A 25654-nucleotide genomic window follows, 5' to 3' on the forward strand; every position below is an offset into this window, starting at 1 on the left:
AAGCATTTTGAAGCTATATTTAATATGACTAAGCATTAGAATGACCTCCTCGATACTAATAAAACATCCTCTTGACTATATATATATATATATATATATATATATATATATATATATATATATATATATATATATATATATATATATATATATATATATATATATATAAATAAAAAGCGATTTTAGTGGTTGGGACAGTGTATGTGAGGGATACACAAACGCCTGCTTGCAGCAGATGACTCTTATAATCTGCTCTGTTTCCCTGAGGCGACTCAGCAGGTCCTGTCGTATCTTAATTATTAGCAGCATTCACCTTGAACAAAGTTTACAGAACAGCTGCTTCGAAGATTTAAGACAGAATGGCACATCTTGTGGTGTACATCCCTTTTTTTTTTTGTATCACAAAGACCGCCTTTATCTCTTTTTGATAATGTCAGCGGAAGCGTTGACAGACGCTTCTCTGCGTGTCTAATATTTAGGGATTATTAAATTATCTTAGTTTGTAGTTCTTGTTAATCTGACATTTGCTTCCAGCTGTAGTTGCTGTGGTTCACAAGCATCATTTCTTCTCATGTCACTCAGTATTAAAATGAAGGGGTACACAGTTTTACATTTTTATCTGCGCCTAGCTTGCTATAGCATGATAGATTCCAAGAAGAAATGTTGAAATGCTGAAAAATGAACATCTTTCATTCGAATATTTGAACGTAGTTTTCGGAATCGCTTATTTAACGCGGTACAAACCCGAAACGTTCATGACATGCTAACATTCTCATATATTACTTATTTGAGTCTTCCTATAAATATGCAAATACAGGGTAGATATGCAAAGCTAACGTATGGCATGTTTGATTGGTTATGCTAAATTGTCTCTAGGTATAAACCAGTGTGTGAATGTGTGTGCATGATTTCCTGCAATGGACTGGAGCTTAGCCTTGACCAGGATTTAAACGAACGAACGAATGAATGAATGAATGAATGAATGAATGAATGAATGAATGAATGAGTAGATTTGCTCACAATATCGTGATTATTACCACTCGGCCTGCTATTCATTGTAAGGTGACGCTAGACAGGCAGCATTTTCTCCAGAAAAAACTGTTTTCAATTTGATTGACTTTGAATGCATTGTGTGCATTTTTATTTATTTTTTTTGTATCATTTCCTTGAATTTTATCAAGGAAATCATTTCCCCGAAAGTGCAGCATTAATAACAGCAATAGAAAATGTGGAATGCAAACAAGTAATGTTGGGCCAGCTGTAATTACAACACATTAAGCAAGTGGACAGAGTCACTACTGTAGAAACATTTCGCTTTGCAACTGCATACCACACTTACATTTTTTAAAGATTCCTCAAAAATAACCATAGAGTATACAAAGGATCAGTTTCATAGCATTGAAAGTTACATCAGTAATTTAAGAATGTGTCTAAACACCAAACACTGACACACAGCTCACATAGCTTCTTGTGTCTTTTGTACACTTTTCTGGCTATAAGATCTATAAGATCTTGAAGGCTTCTGTCTGATTGCCTTTTTATATCTCCATAGCTGGGTTACATTCTTTTCCAAGTGTTTTATCATATTGAGGGAGGTGATAGCTCAATGGAGAAGGCTTTGGGCTAGTAGTTGGAAGGTCAGAGGTTTAAGGCCCAGTATTGCTAAGCTGCCACCCTAGTGGCCCCTAAACAAGCCCCTTAACCCTTAATTGCTCGAGGGGTGCTGAAGCTTTCGACATTACTGGGATATGGAAAGAAAGAATTTCACTGGACTGTAAAGTACATGTGACAAGTAAAAGCACCTTTCTTTCTTTCTTTCTTTCTTTCTTTCTTTCTTTCTTTCTTTCTTTCTTTCTTTCTTTCTTTCTTTCTTTCTTTCGTTCTTTTTTTCGTTCTTTCGTTCTTTCTTTCTTTCTTTCTTTCTTTCTTTCTTTCTTTCTTTCTTTCTTTCTTTCTTTCTTTCTTTCTTTCTTTCTTTCTTTCCATCTATTAATTCAGATTCTTTCCCCATTAATGTAATTGATCCATGTTTCACATAAAGTATCAGACTCTTTAGCAAAAACGATAACAATATGAGAATAGACATTGCCTTAATCATAGTTCCTGTTTTTTTCTAGGAATAAGAATTTCTGTCAAAATATATTTGAAATAAATCTCACTGTTATGAAGTGATTTGTATTGACTTAAAACATGCTTGCATTTATTGGATACATAATTGTGAAGAATAATCAGAGATGCTGTTATATGTCTGTGATTGCTCACTTCCTATGCTAACAAAGTCATGCTCAGCAGCGAGTAAACATCACTCAGCAATGCAGCAGAATGCAATTTACATCCACCAGCTGGTCTTTTTTGCATCCCAGTTCATAACAAGCTGTCATTTTCTGTATCAGATCATTGGCTGCTATTTTCGTGCACCGCGGCTGTTTGACGAACTAAATGGACAGCACACGAACAGGATACACAGAAAAAATAGAAAAACATGATTTATTCATGAAGCTGGAGTTTGCTGACAGCCGAATTCAATTAGAAAATTGTTTGTTACTTTGCAGTATGAATTTGATTAGATGATAAACACATTCTTATATCTGCTGATTAGGGGAAGTGAAAGACCTTTCAGATGTCGCCTGAATCAGACGCATGTTGTCTTTTAATTCCAGATGATCGTGTCCAAGTACGGCTCTCAGTTCCGTGGGAATTCCCAACACGATGCGCTGGAGTTCCTGTTGTGGCTGCTTGACCGCATCCACGAAGACGTCAACTCATCATTATCATCCTCATGTGGAAACAACAGGACCAAAACCAGTGGAAAGGTCAGTGTGTGTTTGTAATGATGTTTAATTAGACTCATTTAGTCTGTACCTAACACTGTTAACAAGCAAGGCTGAAAAAAAATTTACCTCAGGATGGAAACCACAAATATGACTTTACCTGAGTGTAATAATTGACTCTGTACACAAGATTTATTCTAAGCTTCTCTGGGGTGACTTTTCCTCTCAGGTTTATTCTCATACAAAAGCAGCTCTTTCCAGACCACGGATTGATTACGCAAGGATACGACGTGACATGTTCTAGGAAATGATGTGTTAAATAAAACCTGAATGTTTTCAAGTAGCAACACATCTAGGAGTGAAGCAAACTGAAATATCAGTCTAGCCAGCAAGCACTGCGCATGTGGCTGGGCTAATATTAGCTTTATCTCCAGTTTAATTTCTAACTTACCTGTGTGAAAACATCTATTTAATTCCATTCAATTGTGTCTGTGTAGGAATTATAAAAGTAGACATTGTCACAAAGCAGCCTTACAGCAATAAATAGATTCTGAATATGTTTCTCTAATGAGCCAGCTAGAGGTGACGGTGAAAAAAATAAATAAATGGGAAACCCATCCTTATTTGGGTATCATCAGATTATAAATAATTTTCTTCTATAACTGTAATATATGGTACCGAAGTGCAGAGATGCCAAAAGTGCACACATCCTTCACCCAAGTAGAAGACCAGTTACTCATGTTTTAAAATACTCTGGTAAATTTTGAAGTGCTGACTACACTTTTTCACTCAAGGTAAAGAGGTTTGGGCTCCAACATGCACTTAAGTAAAAAGTATCCATTTCTACCTGTCTACCTGTTTTAGTGTAACATATTAATATTAATATTAGCATCATATTAATATTAACAATCAATATTAACAAATTCATATCAATATTAACAACATTCATGTTAGTTAATATTAATATTCACATTAACACATCATATGAATATTAAGTTTTCAATGCAAAGGAATTCAAAAATGTGTTATCTGTTGAATTACGGCTGAACATCCACCATATAGAACAAAAGCAGAGCAATGATGATGATGATCAGGTGATCAGGAGTGTCTCTGTTCTCAGTCACGTTTACATCGCTGACTCCCTCTGTCTCATCCACGTCAGCCCCATACTTCTTGTTGCCTTCTGAGTTACTTGTTGTTAGCTTTGTAGGCTAGCGTAACATCTGTGGTGCCAAGAAATGATACACCAGCCGTGCAATGACAAGAAATAGGTTGATGGGCTGAAAACACAACGCAATGTCACCAGTTAGATTCAAACTAAAGTAACGAGCCGATTCGAAAATGTTAAAAGTAGAAAGTACAGATATTTGTGTAAAAAATGTAATGAGTGAAAGAAAAAAGCTGGAAGTTTTAAGTAAAGTTAAGTCTGAAAACCAAATAGTGAAGTAAAGTACCGATACCAGGGAAATCTACTTAAGTACAGTAACGAAGTATTTGTACTTCGTTACTTCCGAACTCTGCAAAAGTGCAGTTGTGTAACTGGGAAATGTATTTGTTTCATTGTAGCAAACCTTCATATACAGTAAATTCACAAAAATCTCTGTGTTTAAACTATCCATGCATTAATGCCATGGTTAGTTATTACAAGTTTATAAAAAAAAAAATAAAGGAACTTGCCAATTAGGCAGACTTTAGACAGGATTTAAATAGTGATTTTACTGTAAAGTTTTTTGATACAGTGTAGACTGACCATTGCAGAAATGACAGAAATTCTTGACAGTGCAGTTTTAAAAAGCCGGCATGGAATTGCATGCATTTGATTTGGCCTTAGACTATTTTGGGATTTATTCTGTTTTAAAAGTAAGGTTTTTTTTAAATACTTAATCTAAACAGCCTACATATACATTAAAGCAAAGTGAAATTCTCTTCTTCGCAAATCCCAGTTTGTCAGAAGTTATGGGCCCTACTCAAAAGTCCAACAGTGGCAGCATGAACTCCTAACCATCTGATCAGTAACCCAACGCCTTAACTTTTGAGCCACCACAGTCAAGGTATTCACATATCCTAACCTGTCAGGAAGCTGGGTCAAGTGCAAATAGGGTTTAGTATCATGCCAGCTTGAACCCCCAATCTTCTGATCAGCAAACCAGAACCGTAACCAATTAATCACCACTGATTTTAAGTACGTGGCTGATTTTGTCTTTGTTTATTTGTTGACTTGTTGCTATTTAAAAGCTCTCTAGTCATAAGAGAGCTGATGAATCTGAAGTCTGAGACCTGGATGAACATTTCTCGTTCCCTGTTTGTCCTATGCCTCTGGGCTATGCCTTTGGTTATAGCTCAGTTTTTCCCTGCTTTGAATAGTAATTAGACAGTGCTGTCAACTATTGACACTTTTTTTTTTTTTGAGAGAGAGAAATGACTACTTTAGTATTAAAATAATGTTTTATTTACAAGTATCTTTTAATTCATCAGAGTCTAGGTGTTAACAAAATGTCAATAAGATAAAAGGGTGTTGATTCTTATTCTACCACAGCAGCTTAGGCAGGAGAGAAGTGTGCAAGTATGCAAATCACAGCTCTACATGTCTTTGTTTCTATATTAACAGCCTAGTTGTGAAAGTTCTTAAAAACTTTTAAAAAATTGAATTTGGTTATGATATTTTGTGCTTTTTACAAATTTGTGAACATTTTCGTTTGCCTTCAAATTTATTTATTTTTTGCCGATTGGTTGATTGTTTGCGACTGCTATAGCATACCTGGTAAACGTGTCTCATGCACTTGGTTATAGTGTACAGCATTATTCTTTAATTAATATGAGTCAAGTATTGGAAGATTGCTAGTGCTATAAGAGGTAGAAAACGCTATGTTATTGTGTCAGGCCATGCCACTTTCCTACAAAGCATTATGTTGTACCATACTTTATTGATTATGCAATATATAAATACTGTTACCTTGAAATTAAAACAAAACAAATTCCAATAATATAATTATCAACCCCTAAAATAAGTGTAATATGTGCTTTGCTTTAAATTAAGAGCTTTTTAACCGTTAAGCTTGTCGAACTCTGCATTTTCATAAGGAAATGTAAAAAGAATTCTAGTTCAATTTTATCTCCTTAACATCTCCTCCAAATGTTTATATGCCACAAAAATACATGTCATATTTTAAGTTTCAGAAATTGGGTATTTATATAACAATATACAGCAACTGTTATTTAAGCCTACAGTATATATACTTTCATTTGATCCAGATTGCAGCATGTAATGAAAATGTACCTAACACTACATTTACAAAGTAAATACGTACAATTTTTATACCTAAAAAAAAGTTGTTGGCTTGAAGGATAAAGCCTGTATAGGTGATACTGAGTGAATGGGTCTTGTGATCCTTTCATCCATTTCCATATATTCAGCAGGAGGAAATATCATGTCTCTAGAGACACAGAAGACTGCAAAGGGCTTCACAGGAGCACACATGACCACCTGATTGTACAAATAGCGTGAGAAATTCAAGACAAGAGCAGAGCAAACACACTACAATGCAATACAATACATTGTCAGAGCATTATGGGTAAGTACAAAGTAAACACTAGAGAGAATAGCAGAATCAGAAATAGGGTAAGCACGATGGCATAATCGACTGGTCGACTGTGTACACAGAATATTAATAAAAAACTATCTATACGTGTATATATGTTGCATGTACACCATTTCCTAAACACATCAGTAAGTTGTGAACTTGTGTTCACCGTTCTGGTCATCTTGGATCGCACATCGGGAAAAATGCTGTGCTCTTCTGAAAGGCAGGATGGGATTGGGTTTCGTTGCCCTTTACTGGAGAAGCAGAGGTCAGAGAACATGACTGTCATCATGATTACAATACTATGAGAACCACTGCTCTCAGAGGCTTCCATCAATGTTGATTCACTTAGATAACCGAATATCAGCTATTGATATTAAGTTCACATTTAGCATTAGTTGCTTTAGCTTATGGTATTTCAACAGACTGGCTGGAACGAGGCCATTATACTAAGATGTTTACAGGTTTTTTCTTTGTCTAATGCGATTTAATGTTATGATGTTAATGCAAACGTATATCTAAAGAACAGATTCCAAATCCAAAATGTTGTGGTCAAGCAGATAAGTATGTTCTGTAATGTGGTTTGAATCTTTGATAATGTTTTTAAAATTGGTATGCTCAGTATCTTGTTAGTATTCTAGCATATTTATGTAGTGCACTTTAATAACCCTCTGGTATTTACTAGCTAGATTTAAAATTAAAGGAAAAAGTTTGAGGACACCTGCCAATGTTGAACATCCCATTTCAGATGTGTTGCCCTCTTCGCTGTTATAATAATCTCCACTCTTGTGGGGAAGTTGTTCAGTGGATTTTGTGCCTGTGAAGAATTTCCCATTTAGCCACAAGAGCATTAAGCTCAAGCGAGGAGACCTGACACTTAGACAGTGTTCCATATTAGAGCTGTTGCTGTCGATTATTTTAGTAATCGAGTATTCTACCGATTATTACAACGATTAATCGAATAAACGGATAAGAAGTATTTTTCTTTATTAAAGCGCAATACTAAATATACAAGTGAAAATAAGATGGGTTGTTAAATTGAACGAGTAATTTGTTTCCTTTTTTAGAAAAAATGAGCATATCATTGCTAAAATTGTATACAAGAATATCAGTGAAAACTAAACCCATATGAACAAAACAAAACTTTTTTGTTTTGTTTTTTTCCGACTTTTTTCTCGGAATTCCGAGTTTATTTCTTGTAATGCTGCCTTTTATTCCCTTGCAAATGTGACTTTATTGCTCGTAAACATCCGACATTTCTGGTGCATCCACCAGTAAGCATGTTGTCGTCTTGAAGTTTGAAGCTGTTGGTGTATGAAAGAGGCTAATCTGCTTCATCTGTCTTGTTCCGTCTTCTCCAGAGCTGATTGTTAGAGAGTTCTCTCCAGAATTTGGAGACTTTTAATACCTTGTTATTCTATTGATTCTATTGATTTCATTTTCAATGTGTAAGGCTTTCTGGCACTAGAAGAGATCGATTGGCTAAAAAAAATGTCGGAATTGCGAGAAAATAAGTCGGAATTAGGCAAACTTACTTTATGTGGTGGAAATTGGCTTCCATATGAATCTTCTCCTCGCCTCTCTTTGTTTCCTCCCCGTTCCTTTATTTTTTCATTAGGCAGCGTCTTTTGTGTTACCTGTCCAGAGCGCTCCAGAGTTTAGCAGGTGGGGCGAGAGTATAATGGTCCGTGGAGAAACACAATTCTCCGTGTGCAGTTAACTGGACTAAAGAATTTTTTTGTATTCGAATTACTCGAGGAATTGTTTCAGCCCTATTTCAAATCATCCTGAACGTGTTGTAAGAGCTCTGTGGAGGTAGCTCTAAGCAATTGGAAACAAGGTTGGAAAAAGGCTCGAATACAGCGGTGATGGTCAGGTGTCCACATACTTTTTTGCCTAAATTGTAGGTGTGTGTGAACTGTGGAATGTTTGAGAATCCAGATCCAACATAAAAACACTACATTTTAATTGTAGCACAAAGCATATGTATAGTTGTCTTACAGTTGATAATAACACTCTTGTCCTCGATATACTATATGATACTAAATTCCCCTAGATGAGGAAATAAACAATATTTATGGTAGATTTACACTCACCGGCCACTTTATTGTCCAACTGCTCGTTAACGCAAATTTCTAATCAGCCAATCACATGGCAGCAACTCAATGCGTTTAGGCATGTAGTCAAGACGATCTGCTGCAGTTCAAACCGAGCATCAGAATGGGGAAGAAAGGTGATTTAATTGACTCTGAATGTGGCATGGTTGTTGGTGCCAGACTGGTCTGAGTACTGGTCTGAGTATTTCAGAAACTGCTGATCTACCTGGATTTTTATGAACAACCATCTCTAGGGTTTACAGAGAATGGTCCGAAAAAGAGAAAATATCCAGTAAACGGCAGTTCTGTGGCCGCAAATGTCTTGTTGATGCCAGAGGTCAGAGGAGAATGGCCAGACTGGTTTGAGCTGATAGAAAGGCAACAGTAACTCAAAAAACCACTCATTACAACCGAGGTATGCAGAAGAGTATCTCTGAACGCACAACACGTTGAACCTTGAGGCGGATGGGCTACAGCAGCAAAAGGCCACACCGGGTGCCACTCCTGACAGCTAAGAACAGGAAACTGAGGCTACAATTCGCACAGGCTCACCAAAATTGGACAATAGAAGATTGGGAAAACGTTGCCTGGTCTGATAAGTCTCGATTTCTGCTGCGACATTCGGATGGTAGGGTCAGAATTTGGCGTCAACAACATGAAAGCATGGATCCATCCTGCCTTGTATCAAAGGTTCAGGCTGATGGTGGTGGTGTAATGGTGTGGGGGATATTTTCTTGGCAGACTTTGGGCCCATTAGTACCAATTAAGCATTGTGTCAACCCCACAGCCTACCTGAGTATTGTTGCTGACCATGTCCATACCTTTATGACCACAGTGTACCCATCTTCTGATGGCTAATTCCAGCAGGATAACACGCCATGTCATAAAGCGTGTATCATCTCAGACTGACAATAAGTTCACTGTACTCAAATGGCCTCCACAGTCACCAGATTTCAATCCAATAGAGCACCTTTGGAATGTGGTGGAACGGGAGATTCGCATCATGGATGTGCAGCCGACAAATCTGCAGCAACTGCGTGATGCTATCATGTCAATATGGACCAAAATCTCTGAGGAATGTTTTACAGTACCTTGTTGAATTTCTGCCATGAAGGATTAAGGCACTTCTGAAGGCAAAAGCGGGTCCAACCCGGTACTAGTAAGGTGTACCTAATAAAGTAGACGGTGAGTGTATATATTTCAAAAGCTTACAGAGTGCAGTTGTAAAGAAAGCACCCGTTGCCAATGAAATGGTTTGGAGGGACATCTGCCCTCCATTAGGTTTTGTTAACATGCAGTAGCATCTGATTTAGTTCATTTAGCATTAAATGAATCTTAACACCAAGTTACCATATAAGGAGTTATTTCCTCCTTTAGGACACAGAATAAATGATGAGGTAATGTCTTATCATTGTTAACATTAAGTCTATATTCCCCTAAGATCAGTTTATATTGACAGTAGTATTTTCATATATTATATGCATACAGTACATACAGTATGCGTATACTTATGAACATAACCAGGAGGAAATGTTTGTGCTGTAGAACCAGTTTGTGGACTTCTCAGTGATGCAATGGAAACTTTGTTCACCTCTCTTTGGAATCCTACCAATGCCATAGCAAGGATGCCCTTCCTTTCTCCGGTCAAACAGCTGTGTCAGTGTCACACGTCTCAGAGGATCCAGATTACAGTTCAGAAAGTCTTTGTTTGACAAAGCCAGTGACAATAAGAGCAGCCCTAGATTTTAGATAGTATTTTTTTTTTTTTTTTTTTTTATCAGACACTGAAATTAAAGTGAGGATTCAGTGCACATTCAGGTCAATATGTAGTGCAGTCATTCAGAATGAAGTAAAGTCATTAATAAATATATAGCAACTCTATTAATTACATTTTAACAGTGTATTTTAGAGTAAACTCAAAACTGTAATAGGTTTAATTACTAGTATAGTTCCAGTTATTTTGAAGCCAGTATAGAAATAGTTCATATAAACTACAGGTTTACAGATATAACCATTGCTGGATAATTGTAACACATGCCTAGATAAAGGAGGACAAAAGTGTCAATGTGTAAATCAAAAATGATTATTAATGTCCAAAGCATGTGTGAAATCTCAGGAAGCCTCAACATTGAATTATCCATTTACAGAGTAGAGAAGAACTTGGTGAAAAACCAGGAAGTACATTGAGAAAATAAAGAGCACGGGAAACTAATGAGACTTGGGCTTATTGGGACACGAAAAGATTTTTGTGATGAGACAAACAGCAGGGAATAAAAAGACAAACTAGAACCTAAACATGAAATGACTGGACTCGTTAGGTAACAAAGGATATTACAGGGTGGATACAGGACTGGAACAGAAGCAAAAGCATATGGAAATGTAAACTAATGTAATCACAAAACAAAATGACATGAAAGAAGCCATGGTTGTTCTTGGAATTCATGAATGTGATCAGCTTATATAGGTATGATGTTTTTTCTTTCGTTGATCTGTTTTATTTTTGACATAGGCTTGTGTCCTGATTTTATTATGGTTTATCAGTTCTGGCATAACGCTAGGCTAAAAGCTGATTAATCATCAACTCTGTATGACACTGTGAATGATTGACCTCTTCTTATTTTATTTGTGCTGGTTTCTACTTTGGTTTCTGCATACATTCCAGTCCATGAATCGCTTTGTCACAAAAAATACATCTATTCCTTTTGTAAATGTCACTTGTTAAAGTGACAATGGCTCACTTTTGTTGCCAGTTATTTAGACAATTATGGCTGCATGTTGAGTTATTTTTAGAGGACAGAAAATCTGTACTGCTATACAAGCCGCACATTGACTTCTCTAAAATAAATCCAAATTTCATTTCTATATTATTGTACCTTGAGAATATTTACTGAAATGGTTGCTTAAATGTGAGGGGGGTACTCACTTTTGTGAGATACTGTACAAGGGCAAAGGGAAGACGATTCGTTGTAACAAGCATTTGGAAATGCATAACGGCTCGTGTACAGAGTAAACATCACAGGACAGAGTGCATCCACCAGAACTTCAGTGGGGTTTTTTTTTATCAGTGCAAGAACATGTGGGCTGATAGGGCACCACTTGGTACTGGAAGAATCCAACTTTCACAGCACTGTACCTTTTAATGAGGATTTGCTCACACAGGGAGGAGGACTACAAGCTCAGCTTTTGTCCTTCATGACTTCCTTTCTTTCTCTCTCTTCATTCACTGTTGTTTATGCTTTCTTGCCAGTGTAAAGATGTTTCCTTTGAACACCAGATTGAAGCACATGGGGTGTGATTGAAAAAAAAAAGAAAAAATGATGGGTGGTCTTGAGGCCCTTGTTTAATGTTTCACATTGTTGGAATTACTGCATCTACTGTATGTCGAGCAGAATCCTAGAGGCACACGTGTGCTCACAGCATTTCTTTTAACTATATCGTGAACATTTTTGGCAAAATGTAATATGAAGTGTTAGTCAACAAGTGTGTCTGAGCTAAAAATGAAAGAACCTAAAAAAACAACAGAAATAGGTAGCGCATTTAATTTTTGCGGGTATGATGCCCAAAAGGCCAAAGAAACCCCAGTTGGACTGTCAAGCACCGGAAATATAAAGCCGCATGGCTGAACTTAAAATTAGCCCAGCGTGTACTAAAACTGTGATCCTGTTATGGGCCAATAATGCTGCTGTTTTTCCTTTGATATACTGCTCTGTTGTTGCTCTGGTTTTTGATATCAGCCACTGGTTAGTATGAGGCCCCTAAAAGAAATTGTATTCACGAGTCGTTGCACGTCTCGACAAACAGAAGGGTGAGGAACACAGGCTTCACCCCTGCTCTGGTTTTTCTGATTGTTTTAAACATGCACTGGGCCATTTAACAGGCAATAGACTTCAGAAAAAAGGGGACTTCCTCCATCTGTGTTTTATAAGAGGACTCTATCGAGATCACATATTATATCGTTTGCACACGTTTTTAATGGAGGTCAACAAGTTCGCCCCTTGTTAACATGCAAGTTCACCCCTTTTTTTTTGGCATTCGCTTTGGTTTGTTTACAAGGCATTACTTTGGAAACAGAGCTGGTGTGAAGCCATCTCTAGAAGGAATGAAAGCAGGCTTTTGTGAGGAGGCCAGAGAAAGAGGAGCTTGTTTCACACATTTGAGCTTTGAAAAAGAGAGAAAGAGAGGTGAGAAAGTACACTGGCATGCAGAGAAGCTTCGAGAGATAGAGAAAGCAATTCCATGTACAAAATTGAGAGAGGCAGGCTCCAAAAATAGTTTACGCAGTATAGACATACTGTCCTTTTCTCCCTAGTTTTCTCAAAGGCTGCTCCAATGATATTGCAATATCTTGAAAGGAATGACTGGTGGCCTTTATTTTTGCGTAATGCAACGTAAAAATTGGAATCGCTTGTAATCTGATGGTGGATAAACTGACATGTGTTTTTATGTCTTAGATATGAAGTGTGGAGTCAGCACTAAAAGACAGAAAGAAATGAAAGCGTGAAAGAACTGAGCTCAGCTGTGCATGAGAGAAAATAGGCAAGAACTCTGTAAAAAAAAAAAAAAACACCTGAACCAATCGTTACTGATTACTTGAGGAAACTGGAGCATAGTGCACTTGTCTGTGGCAAGAGTTCAACCCAGTCATAATAAAGGAAAACCCTATCCGACTACTTGCAGCAGTAATTCAAAATTTGAATCAGTTCAGGATATATAAGGGTTTGCTTTTTTATCATCTATTTATTTATTTGAAAATCTGTGCATTGTGTAGCACAGTGACATATTGTGCCTCCTAGATTTCCTCTTCCTCTTCATTGATTTATTGAGTCCCTTCGGGTGCAATCGACTTCCTGTGAACCACCCAAAGTACAAAGTCTCACTTATAACGAATCCGATCCACCCTCAAATGCACCTTACAGAGTTGTGAAGACGAAAAAAACTCACACGCATGATATTTCGTGTCAACATTTGGGTCTCCGGGTTAATACGCGCTCTCTGTGCTCTCCTATAGCATACTATAGCTAGCACCGGCACCGTCTGTGCCGAGAGCTGTGTTCCTGAAAAAGGACTTTTCAAGTTTAACACCAATCTGCAGGGAAAGCACAGACTGCAGTAATAGACATAATTACATTTTGAGTGTCTGGAACAGACAGACGCACACACACCTTTAGACACCTCCTGAGAGCACTACCACATTACTTTTCTAGCCAAGCAAAAGAAAAAGCTATGATATCCAGTATATGGTTACAGAATGACTTTATGATTATGTAGTGCTTTTCCCAAAAGACAGTGAAGTCGAACCGATAGTGTATTGTAAGTATCCGGGCTGAATTTCCTTTCATTTATTACCGGGTGCAACTCAGAACATGTGGGTGGAGTTAGAAATAGAGCAGACCATTGAGTTATCCAACACAATCGTCACCGAATCGCTCGTCTTGATGATGCCTCTGGCTGAAATTGTAGTGCTGTAGTGCATACTGTAGTGCTAAAGTATAAAATACCATACAGAATTGAATTCTTATGATTAAAAACTCAATTAAATTCATTTTTATTTGTATAGCACAATGAACAATGAACATTTTCTCAAAGCAGCTTTGCACAGATAATGCGGTGATAAAGAATGAATAAGAATGTTCTTTATAAGTGTAAGTTTGTCCCTGATGATTGAGCCACTGGCGACTGTGGCAAGGAAAAACTCCCCGAGATGGCATAAGGAAGAAACCTTGAGAGGATCCAGATTCAAGAGGTAACCCATTCTCATCTGGGTTGCACCAAATGTCCATTTATTGCAGATATACGATGTTGCGGGGTACAGTGATGATGATCAGAAGCAAACTGTAGTCTTTAGTCAGTGTAGCAGACTGTTGACATTAACTACAGTCCAAATCCATCCTCAAAGCTCCCGTTCTTACTCCGGAATTTCATGGAGCCACCCAAGGCGTTGGTGAGAAGCCGTCCCCAGCTGCACAGAGTGGCCTCCAATCGAAGAGAACACTATTCATTTATAGATATTTTTAATGTTGTAGAACATTTCAATATATCGTAGCAGTTTGCTTCTGGTACTATTTAAAACAGGTTTTTTAAATACGCATCGCTGAAAACTGCAGTGTAAAAGTATGTTATATTGTTTTCTATAGTCGATTAAGGTTTAATAGGCACACTTATTATATATCACTATATTAGCAGATACAAACGAGTGAAAGAAAAGAATGTGATTTACTAAAAATGAGCACTGAATGAGATTCCCTGTTGTAGGGATCTCGGAATGAACGGTAGCTCTACGCGTAATCTGCTGCTAATAAAATGGGCCTAAAATGCTATAATTTCCATTCATTTTGTTGCAGGTGTTTGTTGCAGTGATATGAGTGCATATTATTCTTTTCACATATTCATATCCAGCACTGAACACCAATGGGGAGAGCTGAAAGGAAATAAATGCCATTCTGTGTCTGGTTCTGAAAGGCTGCCAAGAACTCTTCTCCATGGAGGACTAAGCGTTTTTTCCGTTTTTTTTATTTTTATTTCTCTTCCTTGTCTTCTGTGCTCTCTCTCTCTTTCTGTCTGTCTGTCTCTCGCCCCCTTTTTGCATTAGGCCTGCGAGCATCTCCATAGAAACCAGCACTGGGACCTCAGTTCCTCTCAGTATGGAAAAAGGTGGGAGAGAGAGAAAGACAATGAGACAGATAGAGAAGGGATGTGGGGACAGAGAGGTCAGAGGTTGAGGTAAATTGTGCATCATCTATTGCCCCCAAATTGGATTGCTGGATTATACAAGGGGGAAAAACGAATAAACTGATCAAGATCTTATTAGTATAATGACTGGTTAGGCAGCATGATTTTATGAATCAAATCAAATATGCTATTAATAGGATCATCTCAGCCCTGTATTTTTGGTTCTGATCGGAAAATGAGTCACTAACAAATGAGTCAGCTACTGCGTTCAACCTATGACGACTCTCCTCATGTCTAAAGTCTGGGTTGTGGGGGTGATTTAAGCGTTCCGTTTAAAAATACCAGTGTAGGACAGAGAAAGTATCAAAGGCACCCTTTGACTTTGTCAGTCACTGACTGATCTCGTAGGAGAACATCAATCACAGGCACATTCTGATGGGGCTGTAGCTCTCCTTCCCTTTAGCTATTTGGACATCAGTGTTGGTTTCATTGGGTAGCCAGCAAAAGAACCATTTAACATTAGATTAGTCTTTAAAGCAAAGTAAGATCAAGTTATATATCCTGTCTTTTCACAAAGCAACAAAGTGTCCCGAAAAGAAGTTTCTCCAGAAATTGTGTGAGAAGGTTTTGCAGCTGGATATTAACGAGCGTCTGAATGTTTGTGTCCATGGTGTGTTCTAGTGTGTTCTAAAATGAACCAGTTAATAAAGATGATTATGAATGATTTATTCAACAGGAAGGAATCCACTGATATACATAATTGTACTGTTTAGATTTCTGTATTTGTTCTTGAAAATTAAACATTTCTTTTTTTCCCTTCATAGTTCCAACAAGCTCTTCATAATCTTCTGGTAAATCTTCTCTCATAAATTCTGGTTAATGCTTTCTCTTAGTCTTTTATGTAGTCTCATTGCAGACGCTCTGTCCAGGGCCCATGAAGCATCTGTTATAAACTGTTCAGTTTACTGTTTTTCCTTATGTCTTTGAAAGATGGAGAAGTTACTTCAAAGGAATGTCATACTAAACCGTGTTTTCATACGAGTTTTTTAGACACATGCTGGCGTTTTTTTTGTTTGTTTTTTTTGTCTTTGTAAGCAACCAGCATTTCAAAACCGATGTGAATGACAACAGGAAGCTATTGAAGGTAGCGCAGTGTTTTGTTGAAGTGAAAGAGGTTGGGCAGGTTGGAAACCTGCCAGGAGCAGATTTTAGTATCGCAAGACGATGCAGTCTATAAACACTTGGATAAGGTCGTTTGTATATGAACGCATTTTCCATGGACCTTGTAATGGGTGTGATGTTTATTGATAAGTGAGAGATTTATAGGAACGGGACGCAAAGCGATTGCTGCTGAAGGAAAGTGGGCGGAGAAACCGGTGCGATAAAGATGAACAAAGTGAGGCAGACACACGGCTGAAGTGAGAGTTGGTGACACCAATTGTTTGGCGAATCCCTTTTTATATACATAGATGTTGATACCAAAGCATTTCAACCTCTGATTCTAGCTGGTTCTAAACAAGCCCAAACACACTTTAAACAGTGCAGGAGATATTTGAAGTGAAAGGACCTGCTCAGTCATCTAGCCATATCCCAATAGAGCTTCTTTCAGGGGGGAGACATGTCCAGTCTGCTCCACGAGCCTCCAGAATGCCGAATGGTACATTTTTGTTATACTAAGATACTACAAATCAACAAATCTAGGCATGAACTTTTTGACAGTAGGGTGAATGTATATATGGTGCACTTAAATCTATTTTTGACATTGTTGAAGTATCACTGTCTGTCTGTTAAACCCCAGTCAGTTAAATAGAGAAGTTGTCCTGGGAACAGCTGGTATAATATACCCTTGGGTAGAGGTGCGCTTCCTCTTCCTACTTCTCTTTCTCTGTCTCTCGCTCTCTATCTCTCTCTGTCCTCTAAAATGGCTATTTTTAGAGAGGACTTCAGCAGGTAGTCTTTGCTATCACTAGAATAAGAGGTCCATTATTCATTTACACTGTGTGTGTTTCTATGTCTTTGTCAATGCTAGAGCTGTGCACGTTTTTCCTGCGCCCTCTTTTTCCGTTTCAGTTGCACTTTTCAGGGGTGTGTGTGCGTGTGTGTGCGTGTGTGTCCATTTTTCTGTTTTCACAAACCTAAATTATTCATCATTTTGCCTGTGTGGAGCTATAAAATTCTTTCAAGGCCCATCAGCACGATTGGCTGCATGCTCGTGTCTGTATGTACAGTGTGGCGTGATAAAACGGTGTGCTGCTAAATGATAGTAATGATAGAAATGATAATGATTCTTGATTTATGAGCCATCACATCCATTTTTAATGCTGACTCTCTCTCAGGAGAAAATGCACCTTCAGCTGAGTCCTCGTTTTTATTTATGAACGTTGGTAAAGTGAATGTAATTTGTTGGCGCCCGTATGAGTCCTGCTGCCACATTAGTCCAATCCACTTGCTTTAGCCTGTGTGAGGACAGGCCTTCACATCAGTGCATTCAAATCAACAGCCTACTCGTTCCGCACTCTGCTTCATTTGACATGCCGGGTCACATTAGACGATGACAGCGGCGCCTCTTTTTCGGCCCAGGTTACAGCCCGGGGTTTAAAAGTTCCTTTCAGTTGGTTTGGCGCTAAATCATTTCTGTTCCTGCTTTACCGCTATTGTCCTTTCAAAGTGTCAATAATGTAATTGGTTGTTGCAGATATACCTCTGATACAAAAAAAAATCCTCAGTTTAAAACAAAAGTAAATGTCAGGGTCTGAAGTCGTGGACAAATCATACATTTACTAGCACCATATATAAAAGTGCTTCTGTTTTATCTATTCCTGTACTTTGAGTGCCTGGAACTCAGTCTAAAGCAAACTAAAACGATATCAAATAGTAGCTGTAATAATGTAATGTAATCATATTGATTGTGCATTAATACAGACTTCGTCAGTGTTTCAGCTGGTGCATGTAACAGATATTAAAGTCTGCCTCATGTCTTCATCTCTCTGAGCTGACTGCTGCTAGAGTTTGCATATACGATTGTTATTCATATGGATTGATTGTGTTCAGAATGTTTCCAAATACCTTGATTCTGAAACTATTATCTGTCTGATGCGCGTATTGCCACAGTTGTGGGATTTAGCGTGACTAACACATGCTATACACCGATCAGGCATAACATTAGGACATTATAACATTATGACCGGTGAAGTGAATAACACTGATTCTCTCTTTATCATGGCACCTGGTAGTTGGTGGGATATATTGGGCAGCAAGTAAACATCTTGTCATCAAAGTTGATGTGGTAGAAGCAGGAAAAATGGGCAAGCGTAAGGATTTAAGCGAGTTTGACAATGGCTTAATTGTGATGGCTGTACGACTGGGTCAGAGCATCTCCAAAACTGCAACTCTTGTGGGGTGTTGCCCGGTCTGCAGTGGTCAGTATATTTCAAAAGTGGTCCAAGGAAGGAACAGCGGTGATAAATGGCCAACAGACGAGCTCCTGTAGGTCGAATTGCCAAAAGAGTTAATGCTCGAAGGGTTGGGACTGTTTTGGCAGAAAAAGGGGGACCAACACAATATTAGGCAGGTGGTCATAATGTTATGCCTGATCAATGGTTATAAAGTTTTGCCTGGTTGGTGAAGTAACAGAGTTAATGTCAATCAAACCACCAGTAGCACGTTACATGAATTCCATATGCAGCAAATGAGAACTTTTGTTTTGAACAGTCAGTTGAGTTTAAAGAAAAACATTTCCTCTTTCTGTAAGACTCCATTCATGGGAGCAGAGCAGGTATTATTATGAGGTATTATCAGTGCTTAGTCAGTGATCCTCCAAGTAATAGAACTTGTAACAGTTGTGTAGATTTATAAGAAAATGTATTCGACTGTGGAATGTAAAGTGATTGTGGGTTTTTTTTTAAGTCATGGAGTGTCCAGACAATGGATACCAGTCCTTCCAGATGGATGCGGTGTAGCCTTAAAGGCTGTTTTTCAAATGAAAACATGGTGTTGGTTCCCCTATGCATGCAAAGGTATATTTATATTTATTTTAAAACAAGATGTTCTTTAATTGCCAGTAATAGCTTTAACTACTATTTAGGGCCATCTCTACCCCTCCAACCCCACTGTCCATCACACATTGAATGCAATGTATTCACTTTTTTAACTTCTTTTTAAAATACATTATATAGATAAGTACTCTGTACAGTATGTCATTCAATTGAGTACACTTGAATCGATGGACAATAATATAGAAATGAAACTTGCATATATTTTAGAGAAGTCAATGTGCAGCTTGTATAGCAGTACAGATTTACTGTCCTCTGAAAATAACTCAACATACAGCCATTATTGTCTAAATAACTGGCAACAAAAGTGAGTACCCTAAGTGATAACAGCTGTATGTTGTTTAATGTTTTTGTGTGCTCGACAGGGCAATACAAATTTGTGTATCTTGTATTAGAGCAGTTCAAATGTTGTGCTTTTGAATACAATTCTCTCATACTGACCACTGGATGTTCAACATGGCACCTCATGGCAAAGGACTCTCTAAAGATTTGAGAATTGGATGTTGCTATTCACAAAGAGGGCCTGGGCTATAAGAAGATTGGTAACACCCTGAAACTGAGTTACAGTACAGTGGCCAGGGTCATACAGGGGTTTTGCAAGACAAGTTCCACTCAGAACAGGCCTCACAAGGGTCCATCAAAGAAGTCGAGTCCTCGTGCTGTGTGTCAGGTAAAGAAGCTGACTTCAAAAAACAGACGCATGAATGCTGCCAGCATTGCTTTAGAGGTTGCACAAGCAGAAGGTCATACATCGCACACTGCAACAAGTCGGTTTGCAGGCCGTCATCCTAGAAGGAAGCCTCCTCTGAAGACTTACAAGAAAGCACCCAAACAGTTTGTTGAAACAACCTGTCCTAGAGCATGAATTACTGGAATCATGTTCTGTGGTCCGATGAGACTAAGATAAACTTCTTTTGCTCAAATCATGTCCAGCATGTGTGGTGACACGCTTTTGAGGAGTACCGAGAAAACTGTGTCTTGCCTACAATCTAGCATGGTGGTGGTAGCATTCTGGTCTGGGGTTGCATGAGTGCTGCTGGTACTGGGGAGCTGCGGTTCATTTAGGGAAACATGAATTCCAACATGAACTGTGACATTCTGAAGAAGAACATGATGCCCTCCCTTCAGAAACAGGGCCGAAAGGCAGTGAACACAGCCAAGATGACAACTGCCTTGCTGAGGAAGCTAAAGGTGAAGGTGATGAAGTGGTTAAGTACATCTCCTGACCTGAACCCTATTGAACACCTGTGGGGATCTTCAAGCAGAAGGAGGAGAAGATCCATGTGTCTAACATCCAGCAGTTCTATGATGTTATTATGGAGGAGTGGAAAAGGATCCCAGCAACAACCTGTGCAGCTCCAATTAATTCCATGCCCAGGAGGATTAAGGCAGTGCTGGATAGCAATGCTCACACAAAATATTGACATTTTTACACAGTTTTGACATGTTCACTTAGGGTGTACTCACTTTTGTTGCCAGTTATTTAGACAATATTGGCTGTATGTTGAGTTAATTTCAGATCACAGTAAATCTATACTGCTATACAAGCTGCACATTGACTTCTCTAAAATATATCCAAGTTACATTTCTATAGTATTGTTCCTTAGAGAACATATAATAAAATGGTTGCTGAGATGTGAAGATGTACTCACTTTTGTGAGATACTGTATGTACAAAAATACTAAGACACTTTACTTTTCCAGCGATATGTGATTCATCCCCAGGCTGGAAACTGGAAACATTACATTTTCCTTGCACTTGACCTAAGAGACCTAAACCTGTTTCAGCCCCTGTGCACAAAGCCAGCTCCATGAAGATATAATGGAGTAGAAGATCCAAATTTCTTAACACCCTTTTGACGGTATGAGTACAAATATCCACAACCACACTCCAAAATATAGTGGAACATCTTCACAGAAGAGTGAAGGTTTTTATAAATGTGGAATGGGAGGTTCAAAAAGCACATGATAATCTTATGTTTAGGTGTCCACAAACCTTGCTAAAAATGCTTTAAATGAGCAAAACACTTGTCTATTGACCAATGCTTTAGTTGAACAAGGTATAGGTTTAATACATTTCTATTTCTATTTAGTTTGTTATAATTTTATAATAATTTTATAGTCACAGTATTTTTCACTTGATGCCAGAAATGAGCCTATTTTGAATCTCGTTTGGATGCTCTGGCAGGATTAAATAAACGTATGCACAGAGATAAATCTTGCATTTTGGCGTGACTGATGTTTCTCAGGATGGTTCCTCATGAACCACAGAACCCTACTGTGTTACCACTGTCCCCTTTTCTCATTCCCTCTACTGTATCCTATGCTCCATGAATACAAATGTGGGCCATAGCTATTGCCAGGGGATATTGTGCATGCCCTGCAATGAACTGCGAAAGGTACGAGTGTGTAGGATTTTAGTGCTCTTCAGCCAATCCTTTCACAATGCAATTGAAAGCATTTAAACCCCAGAAATTTGTTACTCAAGTGTTTTTGGGAGTATGATGGAATTGGAAAGAGTTTTTTTTCCCCCATGACTTTCCTAGTAACAGTTCTTCGCTCGCAAGCCAAACTGTCCGATTATGGCCAGTTAATAGTTCTTTACCTTAACATTTCAGACCCATTAGCTTCTGCACAGCAGGATGTTCTATTTTTAGGAAAATAGCCGATTCTGACGTTAACATTATTCATCTACTCGAACCTGTTGCGTAATCGTAGGCAGGAGCCATTGGGAAATAAGGGGTGGATGACGGTATGAAATAAAAACAGGGTAAAGCTATCATGGGTTGTTGCTATGCAAAACTGGAGCAACTGGTGCTAAAATGCACTAAATTAGCACACCTCTTGTGCACACCTCCTGATGCTAAATGCTTGTGGCAGGTTTTGAAATCATCGCTTTTGATCGAACTAAATAAAAAGTAGAAAAGTGTTTGAACTGTAGATTTAAGCTATGAAATCTGTGATAGTAATACGAGAGCAGTTTGCACACTCTCGGGTATTTAAGGTCCAATAACGTGCACTGCATGGCAGGTTTTTAGGTAAAAGATGCAATGGGTATAAAAAAAAAAACGAGTTTACACAATTAATGGTTTAAAATTCTGATATTTTGTCCAATTTTTTACAAAAAAGGTCATTTTGAGTGACTCTTTGAGGTACAGCTTCACATTCGTTCCTCTATATCTGTAGCCAGTTTCTTAGAAAGTGCAGTTTTTAATTCTTCATAACTGCTCAATAATAAATACACACAAAAGCACTTCGGTTCACCTACTGATGAAACATGGGCTGTTGTATTAATACCTGAACAGGAGGCTTTTTAGAGGAAACGATGTCAGAGCTCCGGCCAAGTCCTCCACTGAGAAGTGACACCTCGGCCAGCCTGCAGGTTTGGCAGCGTATCAAATGATTCCTGAGTGGATCCGCTATCTCACACACCACCCAACTGTCGGGTTTTTTTTTTTCCCTCAGGGTCTTTTGATGTTTTTCTCCTTCCTGCTCACCCTCAAGGAGCTCATTAGCTATAGATGATGTATATTAGTGATAAGTGAACCGGACAGCAATAATATTGAAACTGTTTCACACACCCTGCAAGCATCTCAATCAGTTCCTCTTAATGGCGGGAAATTCCCTGGCAATTAAACACTACGAATGACAAATATGTTGTTAGGAAATGTGCCAGTGAAGTCTTAATCTTTTTTTATTTGTATGAAATCGTGGTCAGTGCCAAACAGGAAATCATTGGTGTAAAGTATTTGAGCTACTTTCTAGCTTTACTGAGTATGAAAGATATAAACAACTTATCTTTCTCTATACTACATTTATGATTCAATATATCTAATTTTTTCTCCACTATATGACATATTTGACAATAACCGTTAACAATTACCTTTTACACCTCTTTTAAAGATGTCATTAAGGTTCCCCTGCCCACATCTGCTGCCTGTTAGCGACTTTTGAGCACCGCTGGCCTCATTTTTTGTCCTGAAAAGAACTAGAATAACTTCTGAAAACTTTGAGAACCAACTTTGTTGAAGTTGAATAAAAATATTGCCCCTCTCTGAGACTGAGAGGTGCATCAACTCACAGTCAGCTCTGAATATTTGGTTTTACTTTATCTGAAATGATTTACCTTTCATTTTATTTGTCCATTTTATACTAATGGTTCTTCTACATTGTGATCTGACATTGTCATTTTATTACAGTATCCTATTTTTCTTTATTACAGTATCAATATTTTTGTTAATTAATGATCCCTTTTTAAAAAATTGCTTCAGTACTTCGTAGTAAATAGCAAGTATAATTTTCTTATATATCGACATCTCTGCAGGAAATTCAGGTCAAAAGGCAGGAAGTCTTTATTTTGTTTAATGGTTGTATTTAGAAACCTGTGTGAAATTGAAAGAGTTGCAAAATATTGCAGCAAGTTCTCGCAAACTTTTGAGCACAACAGCTACAAATAGACGTTATACTTTTCCTGTGACTCAAAACTTCAGCATTTAGGTTTTTTTTTTTCTGCATTATCGACTGTCATGCTTGTAAATCTATATTCAGTAAATATTTTAGCAGGTTCTTTTTCTTGACTTCAGATTTTTTTTCCTGCTGAGTCAGAGCGCAGTGATGGAATAGATGGATGGAGAAAAAAGTTGTTTTTGGCTCAGAGGAGCAGCGTATCAGGAGCAGCGGGTCAGGATAATGAAAAAGTTTCATTTAAATGAATGCTATAGATATAAGTTTTGCTCATGGCTCCATTAAAAAATTAAGTGACCCCCACATAGAAACCCTAGTTTGAGATGATATGACATCTACTGCTGCACCTGTTAAACTAATGAATGTAAGTTAGGGTTTAGCTACTATTATGTATTAAATAAGCAATTCTTGGGAACTGTGTATCATTTAATTGTACAGAATTTTTAGAAGACCAGTAATCCCCTGTTTTACCGCGGTTCGAATTTCCCGCCCCCAGATTATCGCGGAATTGCATTTGCTACATCACTAATTTGTTTGGTCGATAGACCATAAAACTAACAGGGAATTGTTTTTATGGAGTTTTATGTTTAAATAATAAAATGTATTAATAAAATTTGAATAATTATAAAATGAAGTAAAATGTTAATATAGTACAGTACTGTATACATAACTCAACTTTTGTGTTGTAAAAAACCTCTTACTATTTGTGTAATCTTCTATATGTGCATATTAATGATTTAGAAATGTAATTTCTTAGACAATACTGGGCACAAAAATCCTAACCTGAGCATGCAACATGCACTTGTCTACAGTATATGTATTTGGATTGTGGATATTTGATGAATACTATTAGCAGAATATTATAACATTTTATATATATATATATATATATATATATATATATATATATATATATATATATATATATGCTATTAAATTACTGTTAATTTTATTGTCGGGTTGGAGAGAGCGAGACACACACACAGTATGTGATTCATTGAATGTCCCAACTCGAACATGAAGTGCTTAGTGATTTATGAAGCATTCCGCTGCCTGTTGCATGAGAATCCTGCAGCCTTAATTGTTAACCTTGGCCACAGAATATTTGTAGTGATTTAAACCCAGGTAGATAAGGTTATGTGAGTTAAAATTTTCTTTTGAATTATTTGCCACATTTACTTGTAGACAACATTCAAAATGTCTATTCCCAGATTTATTTACATCATTGTGTATAGGAGAACAGAAGGACATTAGAGGAAAATACTTCTACTTCATAACCCCTTTTTTTTTTTATCACAGAGAGGTCAGTGTATTTGTTATTCATTGTGCCCCCACAAGTTGGACTGATTATGCAAGTGATCCACAAAAGTAGAAAGTTAATTAATATGAAAATAATCACTTATACAGATCTATAGCATGATAACAGTGCGATATGATTTACTGTTTAATCACCAGATGTGATTGCCTGCATCTTTTCCAAACCAAAAGCACACCGCAGTACTATTTTCTGCATTTTAACCCAATACACAGTAAGGAGAAACTCTCCTGAGGGAGATGAACTGGATAATCAACTGCACCCTAAACCTTTTGACCTGGCATTAGGACCTGACCTCACCACAGCTACACTCCAAAATCTGGTGGAAAGTCTTCCCAGAAGACAGGAGGGAATTACAACAGCACAAGAATGGGATCAAAAAGTTCACAGTGGTGTTATGGTCAGGGGTCCGCAAACATTGATGACAGTTTTCTTGAAGACTTACCAAACAAAAATCAACTCCTGATTACATTTTTTTATTATACTCCTATTATTCCACTTAATTTGCTAGAACAGGTCTATGAATATTCTAATAATCTGTTCAGAATGGCATCGTCTGTAATATTGATAATACAAGATGGCTCCTTTTTAGTATTAGGACGTAACCCCGCATGAATTTTATTCTTGTTTAATGCAGTCGTTTGCCCTCGTTATGAATAATTCATTCATAAACTTAATGCACAGCACCAAAAAAAAAAAAAAAAAAA

The 25654-nt window shown here is 37.7% G+C and overlaps 1 protein-coding gene across 1 annotated transcript in view; it reads left to right on the forward strand.

Annotated features, from left to right (window-relative positions):
• The window catches only part of usp43b (ubiquitin specific peptidase 43b), a 95920-nt gene that overhangs the window by 13324 nt on the left and 56942 nt on the right, over positions 1-25654 (forward strand). The window contains exon 2 of the mRNA XM_083565780.1: positions 2661-2813. Within this exon, the coding sequence (XP_083421906.1) occupies positions 2661-2813 (153 nt within the window). The remainder of the gene's footprint in view (positions 1-2660; positions 2814-25654) is intronic.

Source organism: Silurus aristotelis, assembly GCF_946808225.1.
Source record: "Silurus aristotelis genome assembly, chromosome: 17".
Lineage (NCBI taxonomy): Eukaryota > Metazoa > Chordata > Actinopteri > Siluriformes > Siluridae > Silurus > Silurus aristotelis.